Here is a 27,764-nt window from a genome sequence, read left to right as displayed (position 1 = left end):
CTTAATTTTCTAATTTTTAACGATACAATAGCGACGATTATTATTTTAAAAAATTTTTGTTAGGCTTAACATCAATGAAAATTCAATGCAAAATAGGTTAATAGCGATATAGTAATATACTAATATACTAATTACATGGGATATAATAATATACTACACTAATAATGGATTTTTTCATACTTTTCGGTTATCTGACTTTTCAATTATCCGACCAACCCCAGTCCCCAATTAGGGCAAATAATCGAGGTTCTACTGTATTTTAAGATATATTTGATACAATAAGTAAAATTCTTCATAAAAATAAATAAATGTGAACGATCTGAAATGCACCATGCATATGTATCTATAAAATAATATATTCTAAATTCAGCTGACAGTTTACTTTTGCTGTCGACTGTACCGTACAGTACATTTTGAAAGATAATGGTCTAATAAAAAAAATGCAACTTTATGAGCTAATTAATTTCTGTTCCTTTATTTTTTTCAACTTGAGCACAATTCATTCTTGAAACATAGTTGGTTTTTGGAACGAAAATTGATCCTTTAAGAAACCTCATAGAATTTGGATTTTTATTAGACTGTTAACCATTCAAAATGTATATATACATATGCTCATAACTTTTTAAATTGCCATTTTCTTTTTAGAAAATTTTCTCAATAAAAGTTTATTATTTTTAATAAAGAATACAGAAATATAAAATGATTAGGAGTTCCATTTGAAATTACTAAGTTGTTCCCTGCTTTCATGGCACTTCTTTCACAACCATATTGCAGCGCCAAATTAAAAGTCAATGGTTCCAATAAGTTTAAATTTGACTAGTCTGTATTAGTATTTTCGAATGTTCCTTCATCACTCTCAATATGGGATGGGTCTTCACCTTGGGCTCCCTAGCACACATCTCTGTTTCTCCTGTAGACAGTGACACGAACTATACCTTTCTGGTTAACAGTGTTAAATATGTAAAGTATAACTTAGTTTTGAAAAATACTAAATACCAAATAAGAGCTGGACAAATATTGATTATTTTGTCTTTAAAATAAGTAAAATACTGTCACTTTTTCTCAGTCTATATCTTAGGAAGCAAATGTAACCTAATAATGTTCAGTTTTAAATAGTTGGGTGGTTAAATTGCAGTGTATATTACAAGGGCCTAGGCATACCAAACAGTTTTAAATAACCTCAGCTAATATTTTTTTACAGTTTTTGCTCAGCTACAATTATGAAAACATTGTAAAAAAGTTATCTTTTTAAACTAGAGACAATCAATTACCCGATGTTCTTTAGTACGACGATGGGACAAGAAATTTCCAACAAACGGACATTCACAAACTGTACACCAGTTTTGATTTTTCTTACCCTTTCCTGTCCCTCCTTTGGAACTAAAAAGAATAAAAATTCATATTATAATATATTTAAATGTAAATAATATTTTAAAATTTCTGTGTGAATTTTATAAATTCACACTTATTACAATTTTTGTTTTGAATAAAAAGTTGTTTGGCCATTTAAAATTTCTGCAATAATTACATAATATCAACTTAAAAGTTATATAAATAATTAATTTAAAAAAAAAACATTTTAAAATCATCTGTAATTTAATATTATGTTTAATAAAATAGTACAAAAATATATTGAAAACGTCAAGCAATAAAAAAAAAAGAAAAAAATAGAAAACAGCACTGAAATACTTACATTTTTGACAAAAAACTTTTAGATAAATAAATACTTCATTATAAATTAATTCATTTACAATTCTTAATAATTATTCAGATAATGATAATTATAAACTCTCAATACAAATTAAAGTGCACTGTTCAAAAAAGTACTGATTTGCTTATTTATGATAAACTATCTTCTTTAATAAAATAATAATGTAAAAGATATTCATCAATTCATATACAATCACTCCCCATCTTATGTAAGAGCATGAAACTTTGTTCAAGTTCAATTTTACACAAACTGGAATTTCTCTAAATGCTTATGCAGCACTCACAACTATACATATTGAACTAGACTGAAGCTAGAGAGAAATATTCAACAAGATGTAAATAGATGAGATAAAGATTAGTTAGGAGAAAAAGACATAAAATTCAATTTTTTTTTGTTATCTTGTGCACAAGAAAATAAATCAGCAACGAGTTACTCAACTTTCCCAGCAATATTTAAAATTTTGGTGGCACCATATGTTATCATATTTTATTAAAAAAACTTTATATTTTCAACTATTATATCAGGTAACCAAAAAAGTTCTGTCGTTTTTTGTTGAAAGAAAACAAACATAAAAATGTATAGGAAATAACACAATTTATTCATCAAAATAACCACCCTCACATTCAATAACCTGTTCCCAACGGGAAACAAGCTTATAAATTCCATTTTTATAAAAGTCACGATTTTTAGAGTTGAAAAACTTCCCTAATTCCGTTTCTATAACCTCTCTATTTCTAAACTGTCAATTTCGCAGATGATTATCTAGGCTTAAAAATAGGTGATAGTCAGAAGGGCTAATGTCAGGGAAATAAGGAGGGTGCAAAAGAGGTTCCCATCCAAGGGTCTGAATTGTGTCAGAGGTCACACGCGCAACATGATGTCTATAGCATTATTGTGTAGGAAAAGAACGCCTTTATGGTTCACTAAAGCTGGTGGTTTTTTCAAAAGTGATTGGTGAACTCAATGCAGTTGGTCACTGTAGACATTAGCAGTAATAGTCTGGCCAGATGGTATAAGTTCATAGTGAACAATTCCATTTGCAGTCCACCATATGCACAATATTGGCAGGTGCCAATTGATGAAGTATCCATTTACTGAGCTTGTAAACTTTCCCAAGACAATGCAAATGTAAACGGACAGTTTCATCACTTACGGAGAACCTTTGTGCTAACATCTGACAAGTTTGAGCAGAATATTCTTCGATTGCAGCCTGTAATTCAACATCATTCTCATGGCGCATCTTTAAGCGACTCATTGCCGGAAGAAAATTTTGTAAACTATCTTTGGGTGGTGTGAGTGCTAACAGAACCTTGTCCAAAAGCTTGGCATATTTTTTGAGCCATTTGCACAGCACTTGTTCCAAGTTTAAACTCATACAACATACAAGCATGAATTACAGAGTTTGGAGTACTCATCTTCAAGTCAATTTTTATAATATTAAAAGATAACCTTTATACTTCTGTTTATATAAGGTGAGTCAGCATTAAATCTTGATTAACATATTGCTGGAATTTTAGTGTCATCTATTGTGTATTGCATGTAACATTCTTTAAACTTTGTAGTTTCACAAAAAACGACAGAACTTTTTTGGTTACCTAATAAAATGGCAAAAACCTTCATTTTGAGCGTAAGGATGAATTCTATAAAAAAAATTGTAAATGCTAATAACGAGTAAAATAGTCATTAAGTCCAACCCTACTGGAGATACACATGACTTCCATCATCTCCTCACCCCTTCAACATTTAACCACCAAAATTTAAGCATTAATCCTCCTAATAAGCAAACATCCCTGCAAAATTTCAGAAATTTTCAACAAAAAGCATGGGAGTTATTAAGATTCAAAAAGGGTGAACAAAATCATGCCCCACATACACATACACTAAAATCCATACATACAGAATTACCCCAATTTTTTTTGGCATTTCTTCATGTTTCAAGGTGTCCCTAGTCCAAAAATGTAAAAATCTTGGGGGGGTCATTTTTCACTGATTGCCATACTTTTCCTCTGTTATATGTAACATCTGGGAAAGTAAAAATTACACAAAAGCGTGCTTAATTTAAAACAGAAATGAATTACAATATACACACAATAAATGTTGTATGACTGTACTTTTTAACACTTGGCTTATAGAGATATTCCATTCACATAGTTTTGACAACCCAGTCAAATCCTGCATTTATTTTCTACAGAATGCAGATACAAGGATGCAAAAATCATTAATGTACGCATGATTTTCTATAAATTTTTTATGATGGAGTTCAAACAAAATTTTAGTTAAGTTGAATTTACAGAAGTTGAGGACTGACTGTATATCACATTATCAATTAATGAAATCTGAAGCACAATACATCAAATATATCTGTATATTGTATTAAGTAAAATTCACTATATATTTGCTATTTACTATTATTATTATTATAAGAACAAAGTAATACATAAATACACATAACGCAGTGCAATAATCAAAGTGTACAAAATTTGATACCATTGGGTTAGAATATATCAAAAAGCTTTTGTCTTTGTTGCAGCCATCATTAGTCGTGATAAATGTTATAGAACAGTGAGGGAAGCTAATGATGTCTGTAGGGAAGTTGAAAAACTTTTCATTAGCCTTAAACAAGCATTTTCTTGCATCTTTATTTAGTATAATGAAATTTTTCAATATGATGACAATTCAAGAGGAAAGTAAGACAGATGTAAAATTGTGAGAAATATAATCCTGCAATAAGAGTTTTTAATTATCTTTCTTCAAAGCATTTTAAATACAAGATTATATTCAGAATAAAAATGTTTTTGAAGTTTTGAAGTTATTTCAATGTTCTTTATAAACAGTTTATTTTGAAAAAAGTTTTTACAATCAAACTAACTTTATGAACTGTTGTATGAAAATTCTTCCAAAATTTTACATTACAAAATAATTACCATAATGAATCCTGCACGTTAATGTAGATGAGAGAAAAAGTCATAAACTTAAAATTCAATACTAAATTGTAAAATAAATAACTTAAAAAAATACAAATAATTTCATTTTTCAAAATTTAAAACTCTGAAATTAGAACAGAATCCAAATAAACATTCTATCAGAAAAAGTTATATATAATTTAATCTATATATATAAAAATGAATGTATGTCTGCCTGTCTGTATGTCCTTCATGCATTACCACACCATTTATCCGATTGCCATGAAACTTTGGGAAGTTGTTTAATATACTCCCACAAAGATTTCTGGCATAGTACATTTATCCTACAATAGATGGTACGCATGTATAAGAGCATTTCATTGTGAGTTCAATCGATTTCAAATTGTGAAGACCATTCCCCCCCCAAAAAATCTCTCTATATATGCATTTGTGAACTGTTATTTACAATATTTGTAATAATTTTTTGTTTAATCACTTTATTTCAACTATTTTTTGTTAATTATGTATTCGCATGAACTTTGTTAAAACCTTAACTGTATCCCTAACAATAACCGAAGTTGTAGGAGGAAATTCGCCTATTTTACCTATCTAGGGACCCCCTTTGCCAAATTTTAATAATCAATTATTAAAATATACATATATATAAATTGCATTTTCTGTACTCTAGAAACACTTCTGTATTAATAAAAGCCAAAGATATAGCAGAAAATTCTTTGGAACTATGGAACTATAGGGCATGACACTTATTTATGTTGTTACATAACTGTTTTATGACTAATACAGTAATCTCTTTATATTTCTGTCATCAATTTTCCATGGAAATGATCTTGGGAGTGTTTTATAGAAAACTAAAAACAGATCTTACCAAGTAAGGATTGTTCAACAATTTCACTATTCTCTAAAGAGACACTAAATCTAGACAAATGAATAATAAGACCTTAAATGCTGGAAAAATTACTCATATTCATAAAAAGTAAGTGTACAGCCAACAAAATGCCTTATTGATTAACAATAAATCACTATTTTGGAAATAAAACTAAAAGAATGCTTTGATTTAACAATATATCAGTATATGAGAATTATTATATAAAATAATGTTTTATGAATATATGCGTTTTCATTTATCAGTCACGTTTTTTCAAATAATCAGGTTCAACAAGTTAAAATGCCTATTGATAAGAATGAAGATGAAATGAAAATCTGATAACTATAATTGAAAATCTGATTACAATAAGCAGTTTTATAAGGATATTCTTAGCTTAACNATTAAAAAAAATATATAAAAATGGGGAATATCGCACTTCTGACAATCGCTGCAAGCGTGTAGGCTAGATTTGGAGAATCCATGCTTCTTGCATGGACAACTGTATGTGGCTAGCTCACTCGTCAGAAAACCTTCTGATTTATTTGTGTATGCACCAGATGAAAAAACAAAAAATATTGTGTATCCACAACCACTCCAATAAATAAACGGAATTGAAATGACACTTTGAAATGTTTTCCCGATGAAAATGAGTAATAATAATATAATAATAATAAGTTTCAATAAAAATGATGAAATGTAAATTGAATTTTATTATAACGAGTTTGCTTGAATTTCGTTTCTTCTTGCGCGACAGGTAAGCTAGTTTACTATAAAATAAACTATTGAACATTAATAATACAAAGTAATAAAAACAAAACTATTATCCATATTACAGTACAGTAACAATGAAAAAAAAGTATTACACAATTAATATCTAAAGAAAAGATTTGTAATTTGTAAAGCAAATTAGACTACAGTTGTAAGGAGTTAAAGTCTGCTTTATAAATTACTTTCAATTTAATGGCTGCTTTTATTGACAAACAAATTTTTTTAAAATATATTACAATTAATATGAGAATTTTACAAATCAACAAATAGAAATAGAACAAATTATTAAAATGTTCCTATTTAATAGCTACCCAAAAAATCTATTTGAAAAATGGCTACATTGGATAACAATTGACGGATATAGATATAAAATATTTGATAAAGATAAAAAATGTATAAATTTAATTTATATACCAAAATTATTTGAAAGAGTTAAAAAAGTTTTAAGTGGAAAAATAAATTTAATACCCGAAAAAACAATTTATTCAAGAAATATTTATATCACAAGTCAAATAAAAAACCTAATATAATTGAAGTAAATAAAGCAGTAGTTTATTCTTTTGATTGTAATTGTAAATCAAGAAAAATGTATATAGGTGAAACCAAACGGAAATTAAAACTATGCATACAGGAACATATACAGGCGATAAAGGGAAATTATGCAATTCTGCAGTGGTGGAACATTGCACAACAATGGATGTGAAATAAATTTAAACACAATTAAAATAAAGAAAAAAAGAAAGAAAGTAACAAGTTTAAACGTCAATTATATGAACATATTCACATAAAAAAACAAAGTAATAAAATCAACAATCACCATTCGTGACAGAGTATAATCCATGACGACAGTAATAGGCAAAGGGGTTTAAATAGGATATGAAGTGATAGGTGATGGGTAATTTATTTGTTCAAATGAACAAAGGATAGTTAAGTAAGTTGAAATCTTTTTTGTAGGTAATTTTAAGATCTGTAAATTTAAAAAAAAAATTATATAAAAATTTTCTTAATACAGAAATATGAATTTAAACAATGTTATAATGGCAATTCTTCTAAATATGTATTGTGCATATTTTGATGTAATTGACTGCAAGAAAATTGTAAGTTTGCTATTTTATTGTTGGGTTTTTAGAATATTGTAATATAATTTTTTAATTGTTATATATATTGTTTTAGAATGTTGTCGTGATAAACCTGCTGAATAATGGTCCAAAGCACGAATATCGTGTGTATTATGTGTACAGGGACACAGGTGAAAAATAAATTTTTATTTTTCTGATTAATAACTCCTCTTTTTGCAAATAACTGACACGCCAGTATAATTGTCCTAATAATATGATAAGTCCCAAGTCGAAAATAATATAATAAAGTGAAATATAAGAACATAAAGGCAACTAAATTAACACATGCAATATATTTACAATTAAAGGCATTAAGACAGCTTTTGCTGATCATACTAGTTCTTATCAGATCACAAAAGTTAAGCAGTAAGAGTCCTGACAACACTCTAGTTGGATTTGATACAAAATTTATTAAATGCTGTTTAATTGCATCCAAAACCTATTGGGTCTGGCTAGTTTCAAGTCCAGATTACAAGAGAGAGGAGTTGACAACAGGAAAATCAATTATTTAAACAATAATGTTTTTAAAAAAATAGGAAAAAATGAATTTATCAATGGAAATTAGTAAAAAACTATTGGAATATTGAAAAATTGTGTGAGGTAGATGTTTAAAAATTTTTAGTTATAACTAAATTTAATGCATTCATTGTACATTTACTAGAGTATTGAAAAAGTGTTTGTGTCTTGTTTAGCTTGTATGAAAGAAAACCCACATAGGAGGGAAATATTGTAATTTCCAAAATGTAACTGAGTAAAATAAAGTTGTTGATTGGCTAATATTTTTGGAGTCTGTGAATGTAATAATTCATAGAAAATAATAGTGTCTGAACCAGTTACATATTGAAATTAAAGAAAAAAATATAAACAGAAAGATAAAATGTAAGATACATGATTTAGGTCTAATGACATACTGATACATGGACTACAGTTAATATGATTGACAAAACTAATATTGAACAGCAAAGAAAAATACAAAACTAATAATCTTGAATATGCTCTTACAACAAATTTAGATTTAAATATCTTTTAGTTCTTAAGTGTGTCAAGGAAGAATATCTCCCATTTTTTCAAATTGAGATATCATCAAAGCCAAACTATCGCTGTAATGAATTGGACTACTTTACTGCTACTATTAATAATTAAATTTTAAGTAATAAATATTAATTTAATTATAATTGTTAAATTTAATAAAAAATAGCACCTATGTTACCTCTAGTACCAAATTACTCAGAATTTAATTATTAATAGTAGCAGTAAAATAGCCTGATTCATTATGGCAATCATTTGGCTTTGATTAATAACATTGGACTTTAAGATGTTTATTTTTATTACCAAAGCCAAACAATTGATGTAATGAATTGATTCATTATGGTAATCATTTGGCTTTGATTAATAACATTGGACTTAGAGATGTTTATACACAAAATATCATCTTATGACTACAGCAAATGTCATAGTGGACATGTCTCTTATTGGTTGGTTAGAAAATTTTTCAGTATGTAAAAAGAAAGACTTTTTATACTTGATTTTATTTATTCTTCTCCACACACCGGAATGTACTAAAAATAACTCTTACAACCTCGTAACCGGAGTGTATGTATAATACTTCAGCTAACGTTTTCGACGCCCCTTCTGGGCTCTTCCTCAGGCTTTTTTGATAAATACTGAGCTGGACGTTGAAATTCGAACACTTTCTTTTGATTCGTTTACTTTTCAAATCATCATACATGGTAACCTTTGAGCCAATTTAAAACGAAAAAGAAAAGAGCGATGTTTTGCTTACAGAGCATGCGCGCTGCAGTACTTCCGACGTAAACTTTAAAAAGATATCATCCAGCAGGAACTGCCATGCTGTTGAAAGGGCTATCTCTTCTTTAAAATTGATGCATGTTGTGTTGCGTCCTGCTCTAAATATCTCCATAGCTTCCAACCATTTAAGATGTTCGGGGTGGGTGGTAGTGAGGATAATGTGCGCCGCGTCAAAGTCTGCCGTGATGTCCCTATCGGTCGCATATGTTGAGAGAGCTGTAGTAGTTCCGTTGTGTTGTATGTCAGCCTTATGTTCTTTAATCCTAATCCCCAGTGAACGTCTGGTTGAACCAATGTAAACCATTTCTCAGTCGAACCTGTGGTATGTGAGCAGGATGGTATAAATTCCATGTAATTTGACTGGGTTCGGTGGGTCTTCTCCATTACGTAGTATTTGGAAGATGGTTTGGCATCTTCTGTAGGTTATATTGACCTGACGTCTCCCGGTTTTCTCTTTATACAACGATTTTAACTGCGGATTGAATGTGATGGGCATCCTTTCTATATTTTCTTCGTATGGGGATTGTATAAACGATATAGAATAGCCAGGAAGCAGACAACCGGACACAAAGACAAATACAGATTGAAGAAGAAAATATAGAAAGGATGCCCATCACATTCAATCCGCAGTTAAAATCGTTGTATAAAGAGAAAACCGGGAGACGTCAGGTCAATATAACCTACAGAAGATGCCAAACCATCTTCCAAATACTACGTAATGGAGAAGACCCACCGAACCCAGTCAAATTACATGGAATTTATACCATCCTGCTCACATACCACAGGTTCGACTGAGAAATGGTTTACATTGGTTCAACCAGACGTTCACTGGGGATTAGGATTAAAGAACATAAGGCTGACATACAACACAACGGAACTACTACAGCTCTCTCAACATATGCGACCGATAGGGACATCACGGCAGACTTTGACGCGGCGCACATTATCCTCACTACCACCCACCCCGAACATCTTAAATGGTTGGAAGCTATGGAGATATTTAGAGCAGGACGCAACACAACATGCATCAATTTTAAAGAAGAGATAGCCCTTTCAACAGCATGGCAGTTCCTGCTGGATGATATCTTTTTAAAGTTTACGTCGGAAGTACTGCAGCGCGCATGCTCTGTAAGCAAAACATCGCTCTTTTCTTTTTCGTTTTAAATTGGCTCAAAGGCTACCATGTACGATGATTCGAAAAGTAAACGAATCAAAAGAAAGTGTTCGAATTTCAACGTCCAGCTCAGTATTTATCAAAAAAGCCTGAGGAAGAGCCCTGAAGGGGGCGTCGAAAATGTTTAATGAAGTATTACACATACACTCTGGTTATGAGGTTGTAAGTAAGAGTTATTTTTTTACTTGATTTTATGTACAGCTTTGCCAGAAAATTTAGAAAATAATAATAATAATAATATTTTGTTTCAGTTTGCATTTTTGTCTTATTTTACAAACATGTTCCTTGCCAAAGTCCATTTTGGATTTTAAAACAGTGGTAAGAATATGTTTTGCTTTCCTGATGCATTGACACATTTTAAAAAGAACCTATTGATTAATTTACCATTAATTATAACTAATAAAGTTTACAAAGATAGCTCAAAATTTTCAAGTTCAAATTCAAGCAAGTAAATCATCCAAGGTAGTGTCTAAAAGTCTAGATTTTCAGTGAGAAAACACAAGTTTCATTTAGACTAACATATGCCTGGAATGCACCTTTTTTTTGACACAAAATACATAAAAATGCATTGTTTATTTTCTGTATCATTTTTCTTATTTTGAGGTCATTTCAATAAATTTGTCATTTGATTTTTACTACATGATTATGTGACCAATTACGATTAGATTTAAATTAAATTAGAACTAGTACTCTATGTAAAATATGCATGAAAATTATTTATATTTTGTACATTTTTAATATTATTTCATTCCACTTAAAAAAGTTACATTAATTACTATTACCAAATCTCATTGTTCAGTAACAGTAACAAAATACAGAACCATTTTATAAGTATTAAGGTGTTGTTTTATCAAGCATTAATCAACCTAATCCATATGAAATTAGTTTGGAAAGTTTTTGACAGGAAAATTGTTTATTGTACTGCTCAACTTCATTTATTATTTTTCTGCTTTCAAGTGCCATTGAGTGTTTTCTTTCAAACAAACTTTGTTTTGCAGTAATAATAGGCACTAAACAAAATAATAACGTAAAACATAGATAAAATTCTAATAATGTACTTAATTTCTGTAAATGGCAATATGAAATAAGGCATGTTGTATCACAACAAAAGTTCAATTAGGCAGTTTTGTATTACTTTTTGTTAATTTGCGACATTTTTATTTATTATTTCATATCAAACAACATTATTTTATCACTCAATTTAAATAAAATCAATTCTTTAGCACTTATTTTTTAAATAAAAAAATATACACAATGAGAATAATTGATTAATTAATATCAAAAACCCTATTGATACTTTTTTGGAGGTGTAAAAACATATTTTCGCTTTTACTTCATATACCAACAAATTATGGATTAAAACTAGGAAACAATCAATATATAATTCCTATTCCACACTATAGTGTTATTGGTTGAAATTAAAAAATAATGTACACGCAGACAAACCTGAATATGTAAAACAAATCTTTCCAGACGCTGACATCAGAAGAAGAGATTTTGTGCTTTACTTTGCATAAGAATTAAACTAATACTATCTACAGAAAGCAAGTTTCATCTTATATCTCAGAGACAAGATTAGTGATCAGAATACAGTCACAGGCCTGAGTCAGATTCTTCAAATTTTTACAGGTAACTTCATTTAAAATACCAGATCTCATCCTCTATCACAAAGCTACCTCAATGTTAACCAGTTCAATTTATGATGGACACTAAACATGTTCTCTTAGTATCTGAAGAATGTATATTAAAAGAAAAAAGTAAGGTAATCCAATTTCAGAAATTGTCAAATTGCAGATTGTTTATATCCAGCCAAGCCAAGATGATCTTTATTTTCTCCTTTACCAGTTACATATTAATTTGTACNTTAAAAAATAATGTACACGCAGACAAACCTGAATATGTAAAACAAATCTTTCCAGACGCTGACATCAGAAGAAGAGATTTTGTGCTTTACTTTGCATAAGAATTAAACTAATACTATCTACAGAAAGCAAGTTTCATCTTATATCTCAGAGACAAGATTAGTGATCAGAATACAGTCACAGGCCTGAGTCAGATTCTTCAAATTTTTACAGGTAACTTCATTTAAAATACCAGATCTCATCCTCTATCACAAAGCTACCTCAATGTTAACCAGTTCAATTTATGATGGACACTAAACATGTTCTCTTAGTATCTGAAGAATGTATATTAAAAGAAAAAAGTAAGGTAATCCAATTTCAGAAATTGTCAAATTGCAGATTGTTTATATCCAGCCAAGCCAAGATGATCTTTATTTTCTCCTTTACCAGTTACATATTAATTTGTACATAGAACTTCTTTTCTAAATTATGTCAGAAGAGAAATAAAAAAAAATTTCGTAGAATATATATTTTAACATATGTAAAGAATCAAGAGTATTTTGATCAACCAAACATTCCAAGGAATCTTGTAAGCGAATCAATAATAATAATAATAATAAAACTTAATGAATTTAGAAGCAAGAATGGTGAAAATACTTGCCTATTAACTCTTCTCCAGTGAAAAAGTGAATAAGTCTAAATACGTTTATTAGCAAAATGAAGGGAGTTTCTATTTCATGTTATTTTTTACAGATAGCAGTACAAAACAAGTTGAGAGTCATAAATAAAAAGTCCCAGAGGTCATATGCCTAACAAGGGGTGTCCAAGAACTGCCTGATGGGATTTAGGAAAACATGTACAGTACATGCTGTATTAGTACAAGATAACATAAGATTAGTTAACACAGCTTTAGTTGCAACCTGAGTGAATAACTACTAGAGCACAGGTTGTTTGTTCTTCCATCACAAACAAAAAGATGCCAGTTTTCTGCTGTATATCAGCAGAGATCATCTTGTTTTGGCACTTTACCATTTATTCTGATATAATGTTTACAAGTTTGATAATTAGTTTTTCTTGTGGATCATCCATCAAGGCACTTTGGCAAATCAGTGTATCATAACTATCTCTAGAGGCAACCAAGCAAAAGGTTGTCTCAAACAATTTTCTCTCTCATAAAGAAGATTGAGAAAGTTAATAATTATGAATTAGATGATATAAACTTGTTTTTGATCCATCAAAAGAAGAAAATGAGTTTACAGTTGCTTTTGATACTTTTTAAACTCCAAGTAATACATTCAATCTTGATTACATTGATTTTTGTATTAAACTATAAAGATCAAGGCCAGTCTTTTAGTCTGTTCAACACATGTTTAGGAAAATTAAACATGATAAGTGCATCACAAATTTTAGAAAACATTGAGAAAAAATGGGAACTAATCAAATACCAAAGAAATTTCTTCCCAATGCTAGACAATGCTTACAACTGCCAGAGCAAATTTGATTACAATTCATGATAGATATATTAAGCAATGAACTTTGAAAGAAGCCAGAAAATTCAACTTAAAGAATTTATAGCTTCCAATTACTGGGTGCAAGAATTCAAGCAGAAAAAGCTGGAGAGTTACTGCCTTATCTGATGACTGTTCTACAGAGCCTCACAGATTTTTCATCCCATGCATTCAAGAATTCCTGGTCTTTTTCTTACCTGCAGTAGATCAGGAAATGTAGATTAAAATATTCTGAAGCAATGGATTGACCAATATTTGAAGCAAGTCAGTCAGGGACAAAGCATATCTTATTGATTCATTTTCTTATCATAACACACATGATTTGTTTTTGATCAATGAAAAAGGAATAGAGACAAATTCTATCTGAAGTATCAACATTGTTTCTTCAACCTCTTGATGTCCATTTCTTCCATCAGTGGAAAGATTTTTAAAAGCACTTCTCTGAATGAGTCATTCTGGACAATTTACCTGAAGTTTTCCATGATCAAAAAATGATTGTGACCCTTCATGCATTGATTTGGAATCAATTATAAGCTTCCATCTTTGTCAACATGATATGCTTTTCCTGGAAAAGCTCAGGCTATCCAGTCGAATGCAACATATTTTATCTCAGTGACAACATTCTCTTTGACGTTTCAGATGAGAATTGCTCGACTCAAGAATGTACTACAAAAAATTCATGTTACATATTGCATATCATTTATTCCTCAATGAATCTCCATCCAAGTTGCCTTATTCCATATAATTGTATGCAATAAGGCAGTGTTTTTCAACCTGTGGGTCGCGACCCCCAAGTGGGTCGCGAAGCCTTACACGGGGGGGTCGCAGGTAAAAGAAAAAGACAAGTGTTTGTAGGTCCTATACTACATAAAAAAAACTACAATTTCAGCAAGAATTATGGCCCACCCCAGAAAATGATGGCGGAAAAAGTGTTAAGCTGATCTGCAAACAGAAATAAAAAGTAGAAACGTAGAAGCTGAAAATTCTGATCCTAAACAAAAAAAAAAAAAAAAAAAAAAAAAAAAAAAAAAAAAAAAAAAAAAAAAAAAAAAAAAAAAAAAAAAAAANTGAGTATGTATGTGCCCAATGTTATAATTAAAAAAAGTTTCATACTTTATGTGTGTTAAGTTATTGTCGATTCTTCTGAAATTTTCACTTTAATCAACAATAATTTGTCTCAACAGAGAGAAAATTAAATACATAGTTTTTAAAATCACTGATATAGTTTTAATATGGCCCTAGGGGGTCGCCAGAATTTTTTAACTTGTAAAGGGGTCGCATATTCAAGAAGGTTGAAAAACACTGCAATAAGGCAACAAGTATTTACATATATATATAATTTTACAATTCTTGTAATAACTCAGGATTTATTTCTTCATAATTTGAAGTTTAGACTATTTACAAAAAGTCATAATTAACTTTTGAGTCCATCATTATCCTTTAATAGGATCATGATGGACTCAAAAGTTAATTATGACTTTTTGTAAATAGTCTAAACTTCAAATTATGAATATATATTTTTATTCAATGCATCTACTGTAGAAAGAATCTTTGCCTTATTCATTTTTTTATTCCTCCACACCATCATTCTTAAGAAGGTGACAGCTAAAATTATGCTGACTATACTTATACTATCCTGTACTAATAAAATATTTGTTTCATTAAGATCCCCACCAGGCAGTTCCTTGGACATCCATTCTAAGAATGAACCATTCTTCAGTTATATGCAACATTTTAGCAATTATTTCAAATATCCCGGAAAGTAATTATACAATTATTGAAATTAAGATATCTTACTTATAAAAGAGTATAAATTTTTTAAAAGTTAACCAAATGTTCAAAATACCCTCCTCTTCCTCCACAGCATTCATTAGTGCACTCTCAAAAATTTCATCAGTTTAAATTAAAAATTAAGTTGAAAAACTTATTTTAAAAATTATTGGAACAACAAAGAAGAGATAATACAGAAGCATTTCTGTTTTCAATAAAAAATTTCCAATAATAGATGGCCATTTTCTGATTATGCAGGCTGTAATTCAAGACTTTTCAAACATTAGAATTATGAGAATATCATTAAAACATTCACTACACATCCAGACAATTGAGATAAATCAATCATCAGGTAAATAGAGATTCAATCTTGACCAAATATAGATATTAGAAATATTTCTCATTTCATTTTTACTTATCTCTCTTCAGTGCTGGATCCAGAAAAAATAATAGAAAGGACACTAATATAAATAATTATATTGCTACCTTATATCTTTCTAAAACAATGTTCCAATTTTTATATATAAATAAGTTTCTAAAGTTATAATCTAATTACATACACTTGTTTATATAAAAAGAAAATAAATATCAAAATTAAAACAAATTATTTTGTGCTACTAACATACCTTTATATTTATATATATGCTTTCTTTAATTACAATAATGATGATAAATACCTTTTAAATTTATATTTAGCATCTAAACTCTATTGAAAACTAAAATCTAAATATGTTTATAATTTTCATACCTGAGAGCAATTAAACACTATGAAATTTTATATTATATTTTCTTTAACTGTAAAACTATATGAAGAATGAAATATTTTATATTTATAAAAAGCATTATGAATAAATTAAATTATGTATACCATAAATATTTAATAGTATTCATTTATAATCTGTTTTAAATAAAATATTACCTATTATACAATCATTAAAGTTCAATATTCATCATATTCCTTTTATAAATTTTCAATATTTTTATAATTAAAACACATTTATTTATAAATATATTCAAATAATAACTTTATTTAATAAAGACTTCAAATTTCAGCATATTTAGACATCTGTATCAACACACAATTACTTAAATTTAATAGATACTTATAATTTAACAATATGAAACCATTATCAAAAACAAAAATTTTTTATTTTAATGGAGTTTAAAAAACAAAACAGAAACTAAGAAGTTCTAGTTCTAGCACTTAGATCAATAATTCCCAAATTTTTTAGAGCCACTGCTCCCTTGGTTCCATAAACTTATACCCAATGCCTCCTAACCCATTTTCTCTTGTGTGAGAAAGACTTGGAAATACCCTTAGAAAAACTTTTCTAGGAACCTCACACTTTGTGTCCTTACCGTACATTGTTCTCCACACCTGGAAACCATTAAATGCAATGCTTCTTCTTACCCATTTTAACAGAGGAAAGAGAAAGGTTGTGTTGTCAGTGACCCCACCCTTACCTGTGGTCACTGTTTGGTCAAGACCTTGACTCCAGCGCTTCCTGCTACCATCTTGTTTCTTTTTGCCCCTCTAGGTTTACTCACCATCCCTAAGGGGCAGTAGCATCCACTTTGGGAACCATTGAATTAGATTTACATTCTGAATGCTAATAACAATTTATTTATTTTTGATGCTCCATGAAAAATACTTTTAAATTTATCTTTTTACTATTTCTTTACTCAATTCAATGCTAACCTAATTATATTTCACATATATATTCTAAAATTTATATTTTTGAGTTTCATAATAATGAATTATTTCTCTATTTTCTCATTCGAATAACAACATAGTTGTAATACTTTAAATGCAGTAACTGTACCTGAAGACCCTTTAATTCCTGATGATGAATGTAAGTTAACAAGAACTAGAACTTGTGTTCACATGTTCTACTTTTTTTTGAACTCCATTAAACCAAATATTTCTCTGTTCATTGCAGTAAAAATTATTTTCATATCACATAACTTGAATGTTTATTTATTTTGATAGAAACAAAAACTATGATGTGAGAGTATTAATATATATTATTTCAAGAATGATTTTTATGACTGCTGTTTAGTCTTAACAGTTGTGATTACATGAAACTGAAAATATTTTATAATAATATGCAAATACAGTGAAAAGTATTTTAAAAATTTATTAAAGTTTACGTAACCTTTTCCTTGAAAATGTTTTTTATTTAATGAATTTCTATGGATCAAGGAAATTCATTATATTAAAATTTTCACTGTACTTTCAATATTAAATAAAAGCATTAGCATTATCAAAAACTTCACTCATTAATTTAAATAATTTCAAACCAATTCTTGTTTTATATATTTCCTTTTAATTTTTTATTGAACAAATGTGTTGTTATTTCAAAAAAATAAATAATATTTTAGCAACCTTCCAAATATCATTCCAAAAAATAAAATTCAAATATTTTAATCATATTTAAATAAAAAAAACCTTTTTGTTAATAAATTTAATTTATTAATGACAAAAATAAAATTATTTTGTACTTTTATTTAAAAAAAAATTATATATAATAAATTTTGAATTGTAAATAATTTTTATGTTATTTAACAACAACAAAAGTCCAAAAATAAAAATCAATCAATCACAAAATTGTGATTAAAATTTCCTTCTCTCTCTTCGTAAGAGTAAGTAGGTTTTAATTCGGAAAAGAATTCTATCAAATCGGACAGGATAACAGAAAAAAAATGCTTCAGATATAACATGGGAGAAGCAATAGACAATTTACATTTCATAAAATCTACAATAAGATTAAAGACATTCAAAATATGCCTGATATTTATGAACTGTAATTATCTCTGTTCCCCTTCTTTTCTTCTGCTCTTACAATTGAGCTTCACTAAAATTACAAACATAAATCTTCATAAAATTTACTGATTTCTGTTCATTCCTGCAAATGAGCAGGCATTTGAAATAATCTGTTTAAAAGATGAAAAATAAAATATTAAATAAAAGCAGGGGTTATCAATCACAGGCATCAATTTAAATACATTAATAGGTGTGCCAAACAAACTTTTTATAAATTTAAAAATAAAGCACACTGAATATGAGCAAATATAGAGCTCAAGAAGTCAAATTGTAATGTTATAAAAAGGAGTGGTAGGTAAAACACAAACCACAGATTTCATAAAAAATCACACCATGATTTCAGTAATCAGCATTTAATACCTGTCCCTTATGTCTATCATCCGCATATGATGCGAGGCTTTCATTCTGGCCTCCAATGCTTGTGCCCTCTCCCGCTGAAGCACCAGCAGGGTTTCCATTTTCATTTTGTGGCCCCTGCCATTCATGTGAATACGAAATTTCTGCAAAGAGAAATATTTACCATCACAGAACATGGAGAAAACAAACAATAACCTGTTCTGTTAATGACAAAATGTCATAAGAAAGTTCTAATGTAACGAATTGAATAAATAATCACATACTTTAAGTTTAAATTTATGTTTATTAAACAATACAGCTCAGCTCTAAACAGCCATAGAATTTGCCCTCCCGTAAATAACCCAATTAAAAAATAATTGGTAATTTATTTTTACTAATTTATCCTCTGAGATTTTTGAAAACTCGGAGGAAGGGATGCCGACATCTTCAAAAGTAAAGAAATCAATAGAGGTAGAATTTAACCCATGTTTTCATGTTCAAAACTCCAAAACATATTCCACCCGTATTCGGCAACCCTAATCATTTTGGCCTCTGAGCTGGCTAAAATTACAATGATATATTAAATTTTAATAGTCATGAAAGCAATGACAGAAGACTATAAACAGAATTAATTATATGGAATAGCATGAACAAAATAAAAACACCTTTCTTTACTTTTGAAACATTAAAATTTAATTCAACTTTGTTCAAATGTAAAATTTCAAGGATTAATTACTGTATTGGCATTACTTTTAAAATTACTGTATTATTATATTAGTATAAATTATTTACTTACCTCTGCGGTTGAACAAATTATTTTACAAACATGTTCCTGGCCAAAGTCCATTTTGGATTTTAAAACAGTGGTAAGAATATGTTTTGCTTTCCTGATGCATTGACACATTTTAAAAAGAACCTATTGATTAATTTACCATTAATTATAACTAATAAAGTTTACAAAGATAGCTCAAAATTTTCAAGTTCAAATTCAAGCAAGTAAATCATCCAAGGTAGTGTCTAAAAGTCTAGATTTTCAGTGAGAAAACACAAGTTTCATTTAGACTAACATATGCCTGGAATGCACCTTTTTTTTGACACAAAATACATAAAAATGCATTGTTTATTTTCTGTATCATTTTTCTTATTTTGAGGTCATTTCAATAAATTTGTCATTTGATTTTTACTACATGATTATGTGACCAATTACGATTAGATTTAAATTAAATTAGAACTAGTACTCTATGTAAAATATGCATGAAAATTATTTATATTTTGTACATTTTTANAGATATTTTTTCTTATGAATAAATAGATTAGTTTTTTTTATCAAAAAACTTTATTTATGCAAGTACTATTTATTGTTGGCAAGAAAAAATTTTGTGGCTCTTTAAAAACTTTGAAATTTTGTAAATTGTAATTTTGGCTCTTCCGACTCAAAAGGTTGCCGACCCCTGGTCTAAGGTCATCAAAATAAGCAAGTTCCAAAGTGATTACAACAAGCAGATACACCTGTATACACTATAGTAAAATATAATTTAGACACCCTTTCTTCCAGAATATTCTGAATTATTACACTGTATTTTTGTGCATATAACCTGGAGGTTATTATTGGTGTTTAACCCTTTCTATTCCAAATTCTTCAAACATGTTTACAATCTCATGCAAAGCAACCCTTGTAGCACCAGGCAATGGAATGCAATGAACACACTGAATAAAAATGACACCAGCCTTTGCCAGCCAGATTCAGTTCATTACACTTTTCAAGTAAAGAAACTAAAAATATTCTAATATATTTTGTATTATTCTCTTCTGCTTACATTTATTTTTAGGTTTTTTTTTAAATTCTTAATTCTTGTTCGATCATATAATTAAATATTACTGTATATATAATACATTCATATATGCAAATAAGAGAGATACAATTCAATCTTATCTCCATATTATACTTCTTTTATAAGTTATATTTAGTTTCAAATTCACATATTTAGATTTGGCCCAGAAGAAAGTACATCTTGTTTTATTTATATAATAAATTTAAAATGCAGTTTGTACATTATTTTGTACTAATCTAAACTGTTTTAGTAATCTGTACAATAATTAGTTTGGATTAGTGAGAATGCACTAATTTGTTTTCTGTGTATCTGCACAATACTTGCTTACAATTTACAATTAATCTGATATAATACATACTTTATCATCATCATTGTTTAATTACCTATATATTAATCAGTATTGAAAAAAGTTGCAGAAAAGAATAATTTGATAAAACAAAATTCTATTTTGAAGACAAATACATTGGTGGGGAGTTTTGTCACAAAAAATGAACACTGAATTATTGAGCAAAGACAAACATCAAAACTTCTAAAAAACACTTTAAAAATAAAATGATATAGCAAAAATTATACCAAATCATCAAGCACAATAAATAAAAATATAAAATATTTTTTCAAAAAATCAGTTTAAGTAATAAATAATAAAAACCATTCAATAAACGAAGCATTAATTATAAACACACTGCACTAACCTTATAATGCTTTGCAGGTATTTTGGAATGTAACAATATTTAAGTAAAACAAACAAGCAATATTTAAGTAAAATAAACTAATCCATAACTTACTTTCTATCATGTATAAGCCAAATTTATCTATAATAAAATTAATTATTTTGTTGCTAGTGAAATATAGTGAACAGATGATTTGAGTTGATTTTTGGAAGAAGAAGAAGGGGAAAAAAAAAAACTGGTTCTCAGCAAACCTGGCATTCTCATACCAAATGGAATGGTAAATCTGGCTATCTAGTGCACATAGGGTTAAAAGACAGTATAAAAGGGGTTGTGGGTCATGTAATGGTGCAGTTTATACCAGCAGCAGATTAAGCGATAAGTGGACTAAACAGCTGCACAGGGGCCCGGAATACAAATGGGGTCCTTCGGAGCCCAAGGTCGTTACCCTCGTAAGTCACTCTTTTGAATTTTTGAAATTCACTTTTGCTTTTTGCAATCACATAGCAACAATGTTAATTGTTTGCAGGTAACTTTTGTTTCTTTGTTCTCTATTCAATTGTTCGGTCATCATTTTATTTAGTTTACTATATATTAGAATAATGTTTACTTTATATATATGTAATATTTTTTTCTATGTTCAAATATATATTTTTATCATATATCAAATCATGTTTTAAATGTAATTTTTGTATATATCAAATAATATTATAGTCAATGTAATAATATACATAAACACACCTAATGGATATGGATAGATTTATTCACATTTTTTTCTGTGTCAAATCATCATTGGAAAATTTTAACCAGAAATTCTGTCTCAATGAAAAGAGTTTCTAATACAAGACAGTCAGTAAGAGCAGATGCTGTATTAGCTATAAAACTTGGTTTCATCCATATAAAAGAGGCTTTAACTAAAATTTGTAATTCAGATGAAGAAAACAGTTACCATAATGGAGACAACTTCACTTCTAAAGAAAATGAACAAATATGAAAAACCACCCTAATGACAGTGATTTGGAATACTTTTTTTTTACAAAGAATAAATACTACTAGTCAATTGCTGCAATCAGTGGAGTTCAAACTATTGAAAGGATCTATCCTACTGAAGTCATTAGATAATTTTATCAATCATTTCAAAGGAAAATTTGAAAAAGTTGAAAAAAGGCAACTGATTTATCAGGACTATCATTTAATGTAGAAGATGGGCAAACTTGCAGATAACAAAAGAGAAAAATGTTTGTTGATGATGAAAACAAAGAAGTTGGGACATAAATTTACAATAAGAGAAAATTTCATAGTCAATTAATTTTAGGTCATATGTGATAAAACCAAGGCAGAACTATCTCAAGGAAAAGATGTAGGAAGTTGTTGTAGAGCCTTTTCAAATATTTTTTTTTAATTGGAATTTATCAATAGAAGAAAAAAGAATGCAATAAAAAAGTTGAAGAAGGATATTTACAAAAATGACACTGATGTTTGTACTGTACTTTTGAAGATAAATTTGACCATTTTTTAATATTTATAAAAGAAAAGGAGTACACCATTAAAACCACACCAGACATCTATCAAGCCACCAAAGAAATGTCTTGAACATTTCTGTATAATAAATATTATTGAAATTTTTTTTAAACAATTCCCTTATCTAATGCATCAGGAGAAAGATCACTTTCTGTTTTAAAGCATGTAAAAAATTATTTAAGGTATATTATGGGAGAAGAAAAATTAAATAATATGGCCATTCTGTATATAGAGTAAAAAATTTTAAATTGAATTGATACTGCCAAAATAATTGACGAATTTGTAAGAAATAAACAAAATGGAAATTCATGTAAAATATATATATTTTTTAATAAATGCATTTAATGTGTTATGGTATAAAATTTTTGATTACTTTTCTTTTTTGTTAATAACTAATGCACGTTTTCTTAAAACTATTTTTTTCTAACTTGAGTTTGAGGGTTCCGAAAGTTTTACTGCTTGGGGTCCCCACTTGACTTGCTCTGCCACTGGGTTATACATTGATTTTAAATTGCAGTTACAAAATTGCACCTAAGGAACAATGTGTACTCCCACAAGCGTAGGGAATATGATGAGACAGCATATATAAAGACTTTATTTTTGTTCTAACAATTTTCTGTGGAATATATACACCATCACAGGGTTATATGCAATAAAATACAATAAATATAATTCTAAAATTAACATAAATTATTAATGTTAGTACAAGATGCCTTCATAACTCTACTTTTAAATCAAATTATATACTAATATCAAACAAGATGTTGGATTATTCATCAGGTTGTAATTAAATGATTAGCTATAAAGCAATTTGGCTATACTTAGATGGTTAGGCTGCCATCTAATAAAAAACTTAATGATTTGAAATAAACTTAATTTTTTATTTTGAATTTAGAATATTCTGAAAGATAAGATCAGCCCAAAGTGGGATGCAAATGTGCAACTCCTGCTTACCATGCAGATATGTTGCTAGTTATGCTAACTATACCCCAATCCAATCTCACTTTCAGAGCTATTACTTAACTAATTTAGATATAACAATACTGATCACTCACATCACCAACTGAGGATGGATTTAGCACTCACTATTAATTACTTAACTAATTAAATTAACAGCTCTAGAAGCAAAGATTGAACAGGGGTCCAAGTAACTGGCAATGTATCTGCACAGCAAGTAGGAGTTACAGGTTTGAGTACCATTCTGGGCAATTTTTTTCTCTCAGAAAATTTTATTTTAAAAAGTTTTATTTTAAATTTAGATTTACTTGTAATTATTAAATTTATCATTAGATGGCAGCCTAACCACCTACCTACAGCCAAATTGGTTTATATCTAAACATAAAAATAGCCTTGTTGAAAGCCTGCTGTGACATTGTCACCAATGCTACATCTTCTTTTCATAAATAATCTCAGCAGATTAATGTGCTTGGTGAGGATTGTGTGTTATTTAAGTCTCTGCTGAGTATAGTGTTGTGATTGCTAGATCTTCCTTTTTATTTCCATTAAAAAACATATTACATGAAGTTTACAATTATATATGCTATCTTATGATAATGGAGCTTAAAGCATTTTTTTAAATTAACGTAAAAATGTTTTAAATTATCAGTTTAATGTTGTGCAGTAAATTATACAGTAAACTTATTTAATTATTTGTATGATTTAATTTGAATTTTTCAAACTACATAGTGTGAGGTTCCAGACGGAGTCTGAAACCATGATAATTGTGTTAAATACGTAGAAAATGTTAAAGTATAAAACAGAACAAAGGTTATGTGAGAGAGGAAAAAAAAAATGTAGTAATCAAAACACCACGATGCAAAGGTAAACAATGAGTCTCGAGGAAGCTTGTACACATGTTTGATAATAGAGCAAGGTCGACCCGGAGAGATTGAACTTTGACATTGATGTTCATATACAGTAGTATCATAGTAGATCGAAGTGGAGTAAATTGGGAAAAGGGGAAGGTTTGACAGTCAAGAGACATTGTACTGGATTGCTAAAATTCTAAGGTGTAAGAAGATAGGAAATAACAGGCTAAAATACGAGCACAGGTTTCTTAGTTCCATCAACATCTGATCAGAGTCAAAGGATGGTTTCAGGTAGACCATCCTAAACAAACCTTTCTCACAACCCGAACAGTTCTCAGTTTTCAAACAGAGGAGAGACCAATCGGGAAGTGAGGAAAGGAAATCAGGACCAATCAAAAAGTGAGATTTGGAGAAAAAAGCTAAACCCAGAATTTTGCCAATTGTGTTCCATGACAAATCTGTGTCATCTTAATAACAAAATTGCTATTTTTCAGATAGTACTGGTGTCTCTACAAGCAACCAAATTCGGTCTCCCAAACCTCCTGAAGGACTCAGTAATGTTACTAACCCCAGGGCCATTATCAGTCATCTATTCATTGTCAACTAACAACTGCATCAATCTCTCTACAATCACCTGTCGCCACAACAGCCATTGAGAATGTGAACAACGTTCACGTCAAACCATTACAAGTATTGCAACAATGGAAATGAACTGTTTACTTGCAATATATAAATTAACTTTTGATTCACAATAAACAAGTTTTTGTGTGTAAAGGCACCTCGTATCTGAGTCTCCACCATCACCACCCATATACAGAGCATTCCTTGACCATTCTAACATGGAATTAACTGATTCCCCCCTCCTAGTCATCAAACTCACATTAGAAATAATTATACAGTAGACCCCCTCCTATAATTACGATTCCTATAAAACTGCAAAAAAATTGTGACGGTATCTGTACAAAAAGGTAAAAAAAACTTCTATAATTACGTAAAACGTCATCGGGCAGCCGAACTATTTTCCTCCGCCCTGCGCCACGCTACAGAGCGGCTAAATTGAGTTTGCTATCGACTGTACAGTATTATATATAAATTAGGTACTGTACATATAATTATATATTAATTATATATAAATTAGGTACTGTATATATAATTATATATTAACTTAATTTATTGTAACTTTATTATAATTATATATATGCTTTCCGCCGCCTGGCAACATGCTACGGAGATTTTAGGCTAGTAAGTTGAGTTTATTATCGTCTGTACAGTATGTAAATTAGGTACCGTAAGTCTAATACAGCACTAATTTTATACATTTCTTGTGAAAGAAACATTTTTTATTCAATGGCGATTAAAATTATTTATATTAATGATGTCTCCAAAGTTCAACGAAGTTTTTGCAGAAAAATAAGTTGTTAGAAATCGGCCATTGTTTGCTGAGCTGTTCCACGACGAAAACAAGCTTTAGCAATGGCGATGTCGAATGGTGCACACTCGGTAAGTAATCCTACAATTTTTTGTTTATAGCGTAGTTTATACGGATTATTTCCAAAAAATATATACGTATTTTGGAAATGTTGAGTCGGATTAGTCTAGAATCGATTAATTTTATGGAAGAAAACCTTTCAATCAGCCATAGTTCGTAAACTTGACACGTGTCGGGCTGTGATTGGAAGGACTCGTAAGAAATCAGATTCCTAAAGAATGGAACGTATCTATGATCTTATAGGGGGGGTCGACTGTAAATTTAATCATAAACTGTTTTATTTTGAGTGCATGTTAGTCTATAATTTTCAGGAAAATTTTAGGTCCCTGAGAATATTCTGCATCTCTGACTCTATAGGTCATCATATGCCCAAACATGGCTGTTTTTTGAGTGAGAAGTTTTTTGATAAACATCTGCTCTGCTAAAACAACTGCTAAACATCACAGTTTTAGGAAATTCTGAGGGTTGTCTGTTTTAGCAAAGAAACCAATTAGAATATTCAATTAGTACAGGATATTAAAAAACTGTGGTTAAATTAATATGCCTCAATGTCCTTAATTTATTATAATCTTATTTCGTCCACTGGTATGTATTTTCTATTAATAGGACTTATTAAACTGGCTTTAAGGATACTGCAAATCAGTTTCACAGATTATAAAATTATTGTTTTATTTAATTTACCTGTAAATTAAATAAAACAATAATAAGAAATAAGATTATAGTACAGAATAGTCTTCAATGCTTGCTTGTATGTGAATGGATAATATAGATAGAAATTGCTCTCATGGATAACACACTACACTTAAAAAATTATACAAACAAAACCACGGTGTGGTAACATTGAAAAACCAAACGTTTTCGAACCCCTTCTGGACTCTGCATCAGGTTCTAACGTGGTGTGGTGAGTAGTTATTTAACACTCTACACTATGCCTCAATTCATATGGAGGTCATTAGCAATTGCCTTGATGCTAACAGAGTAATCATTTATAAGTAGTTGCAATACTTATTCAAGTTGTGTTATGCATACTGTCTGAGGGCTCTCTCTATTATTGGGGTATGGACAGTTCGTTCCCAAAGCATTTCATCTCCGGCTCTTTCGTCTCCAGTAGCTTATAGTTTAGCATACACAAGTACATGTATGTATGTATACTGTATACTCACAAATACAGTACAGTGGTACCTCAGGATATGAAATTAATCCGTTCCGAAACTGAGATCGTATCACAAAAATGTCGTAAGGTGAATCATTTTTCCCCATACGATTACATTAAAACCAAATAATTTGTTCCAACACAAAAAGCATACTCAAATTAAAGCTAAGTAGTACATTAAAAAAATAACTATAGTAAGGAAATCACTGAAAAAACGCATTTTGTAGTTGTAAATGTATAAATAACCATAATAGAATAATAATTGATAAAGAAAATGTAGTTTTATTTGCTCTTTACCTTTGAGGATAGACCACAGTGGAGGTGTAAACTGGTGGCAAAGGAGAGGAAGAGGGGAAATGATACTAAAACTTAATTTACATAACATAATGTAACAATAACTTAAAAATAACTTAGAAAAGATTTAAAAAATTAGTGTTGTTATATATATATAAATTTTAATTTTTTATTCACTGTTTTTTGCTTTCTTTCCTTCACTTCCACCAGCACTTTCACTGGATAGAGGTCGCTTAGTAAAATATCTATCCAAAGAGGTTTGGCTTTGCCTACTTTTTAAAATGTTTCTAAAATGACTTAGGCAAATGTCATTACTCCGAGCAGCAATACGGCCAGTGTGAACCTTTTCGG

The 27,764-nt window shown here is 29.3% G+C and overlaps 1 protein-coding gene across 1 annotated transcript in view; it reads right to left on the bottom strand.

Moving 5' to 3' along the window:
- The window catches only part of LOC111633882 (DNA ligase 1-like), an 88,623-nt gene that overhangs the window by 36,228 nt on the left and 24,631 nt on the right, over positions 1 to 27,764 (bottom strand). The window contains exons 6-8 of the mRNA XM_023378524.1: positions 19,445 to 19,564; positions 18,673 to 18,812; positions 1,272 to 1,380 (exon numbers count right to left, since the gene is read on the bottom strand). Of these exons, the coding sequence (XP_023234292.1) occupies positions 1,272 to 1,380; positions 18,673 to 18,812; positions 19,445 to 19,564 (369 nt within the window). The remainder of the gene's footprint in view (positions 1 to 1,271; positions 1,381 to 18,672; positions 18,813 to 19,444; positions 19,565 to 27,764) is intronic.

This window comes from Centruroides sculpturatus, unplaced genomic scaffold (genome assembly GCF_000671375.1).
Source record: "Centruroides sculpturatus isolate CEXI.00-Female unplaced genomic scaffold, Cexi_2.0 scaffold800, whole genome shotgun sequence".
In the NCBI taxonomy this organism is placed as follows: Eukaryota; Metazoa; Arthropoda; class Arachnida; order Scorpiones; family Buthidae; genus Centruroides; species Centruroides sculpturatus.
This window is presented reverse-complemented; position numbering and strand designations above follow the sequence as displayed.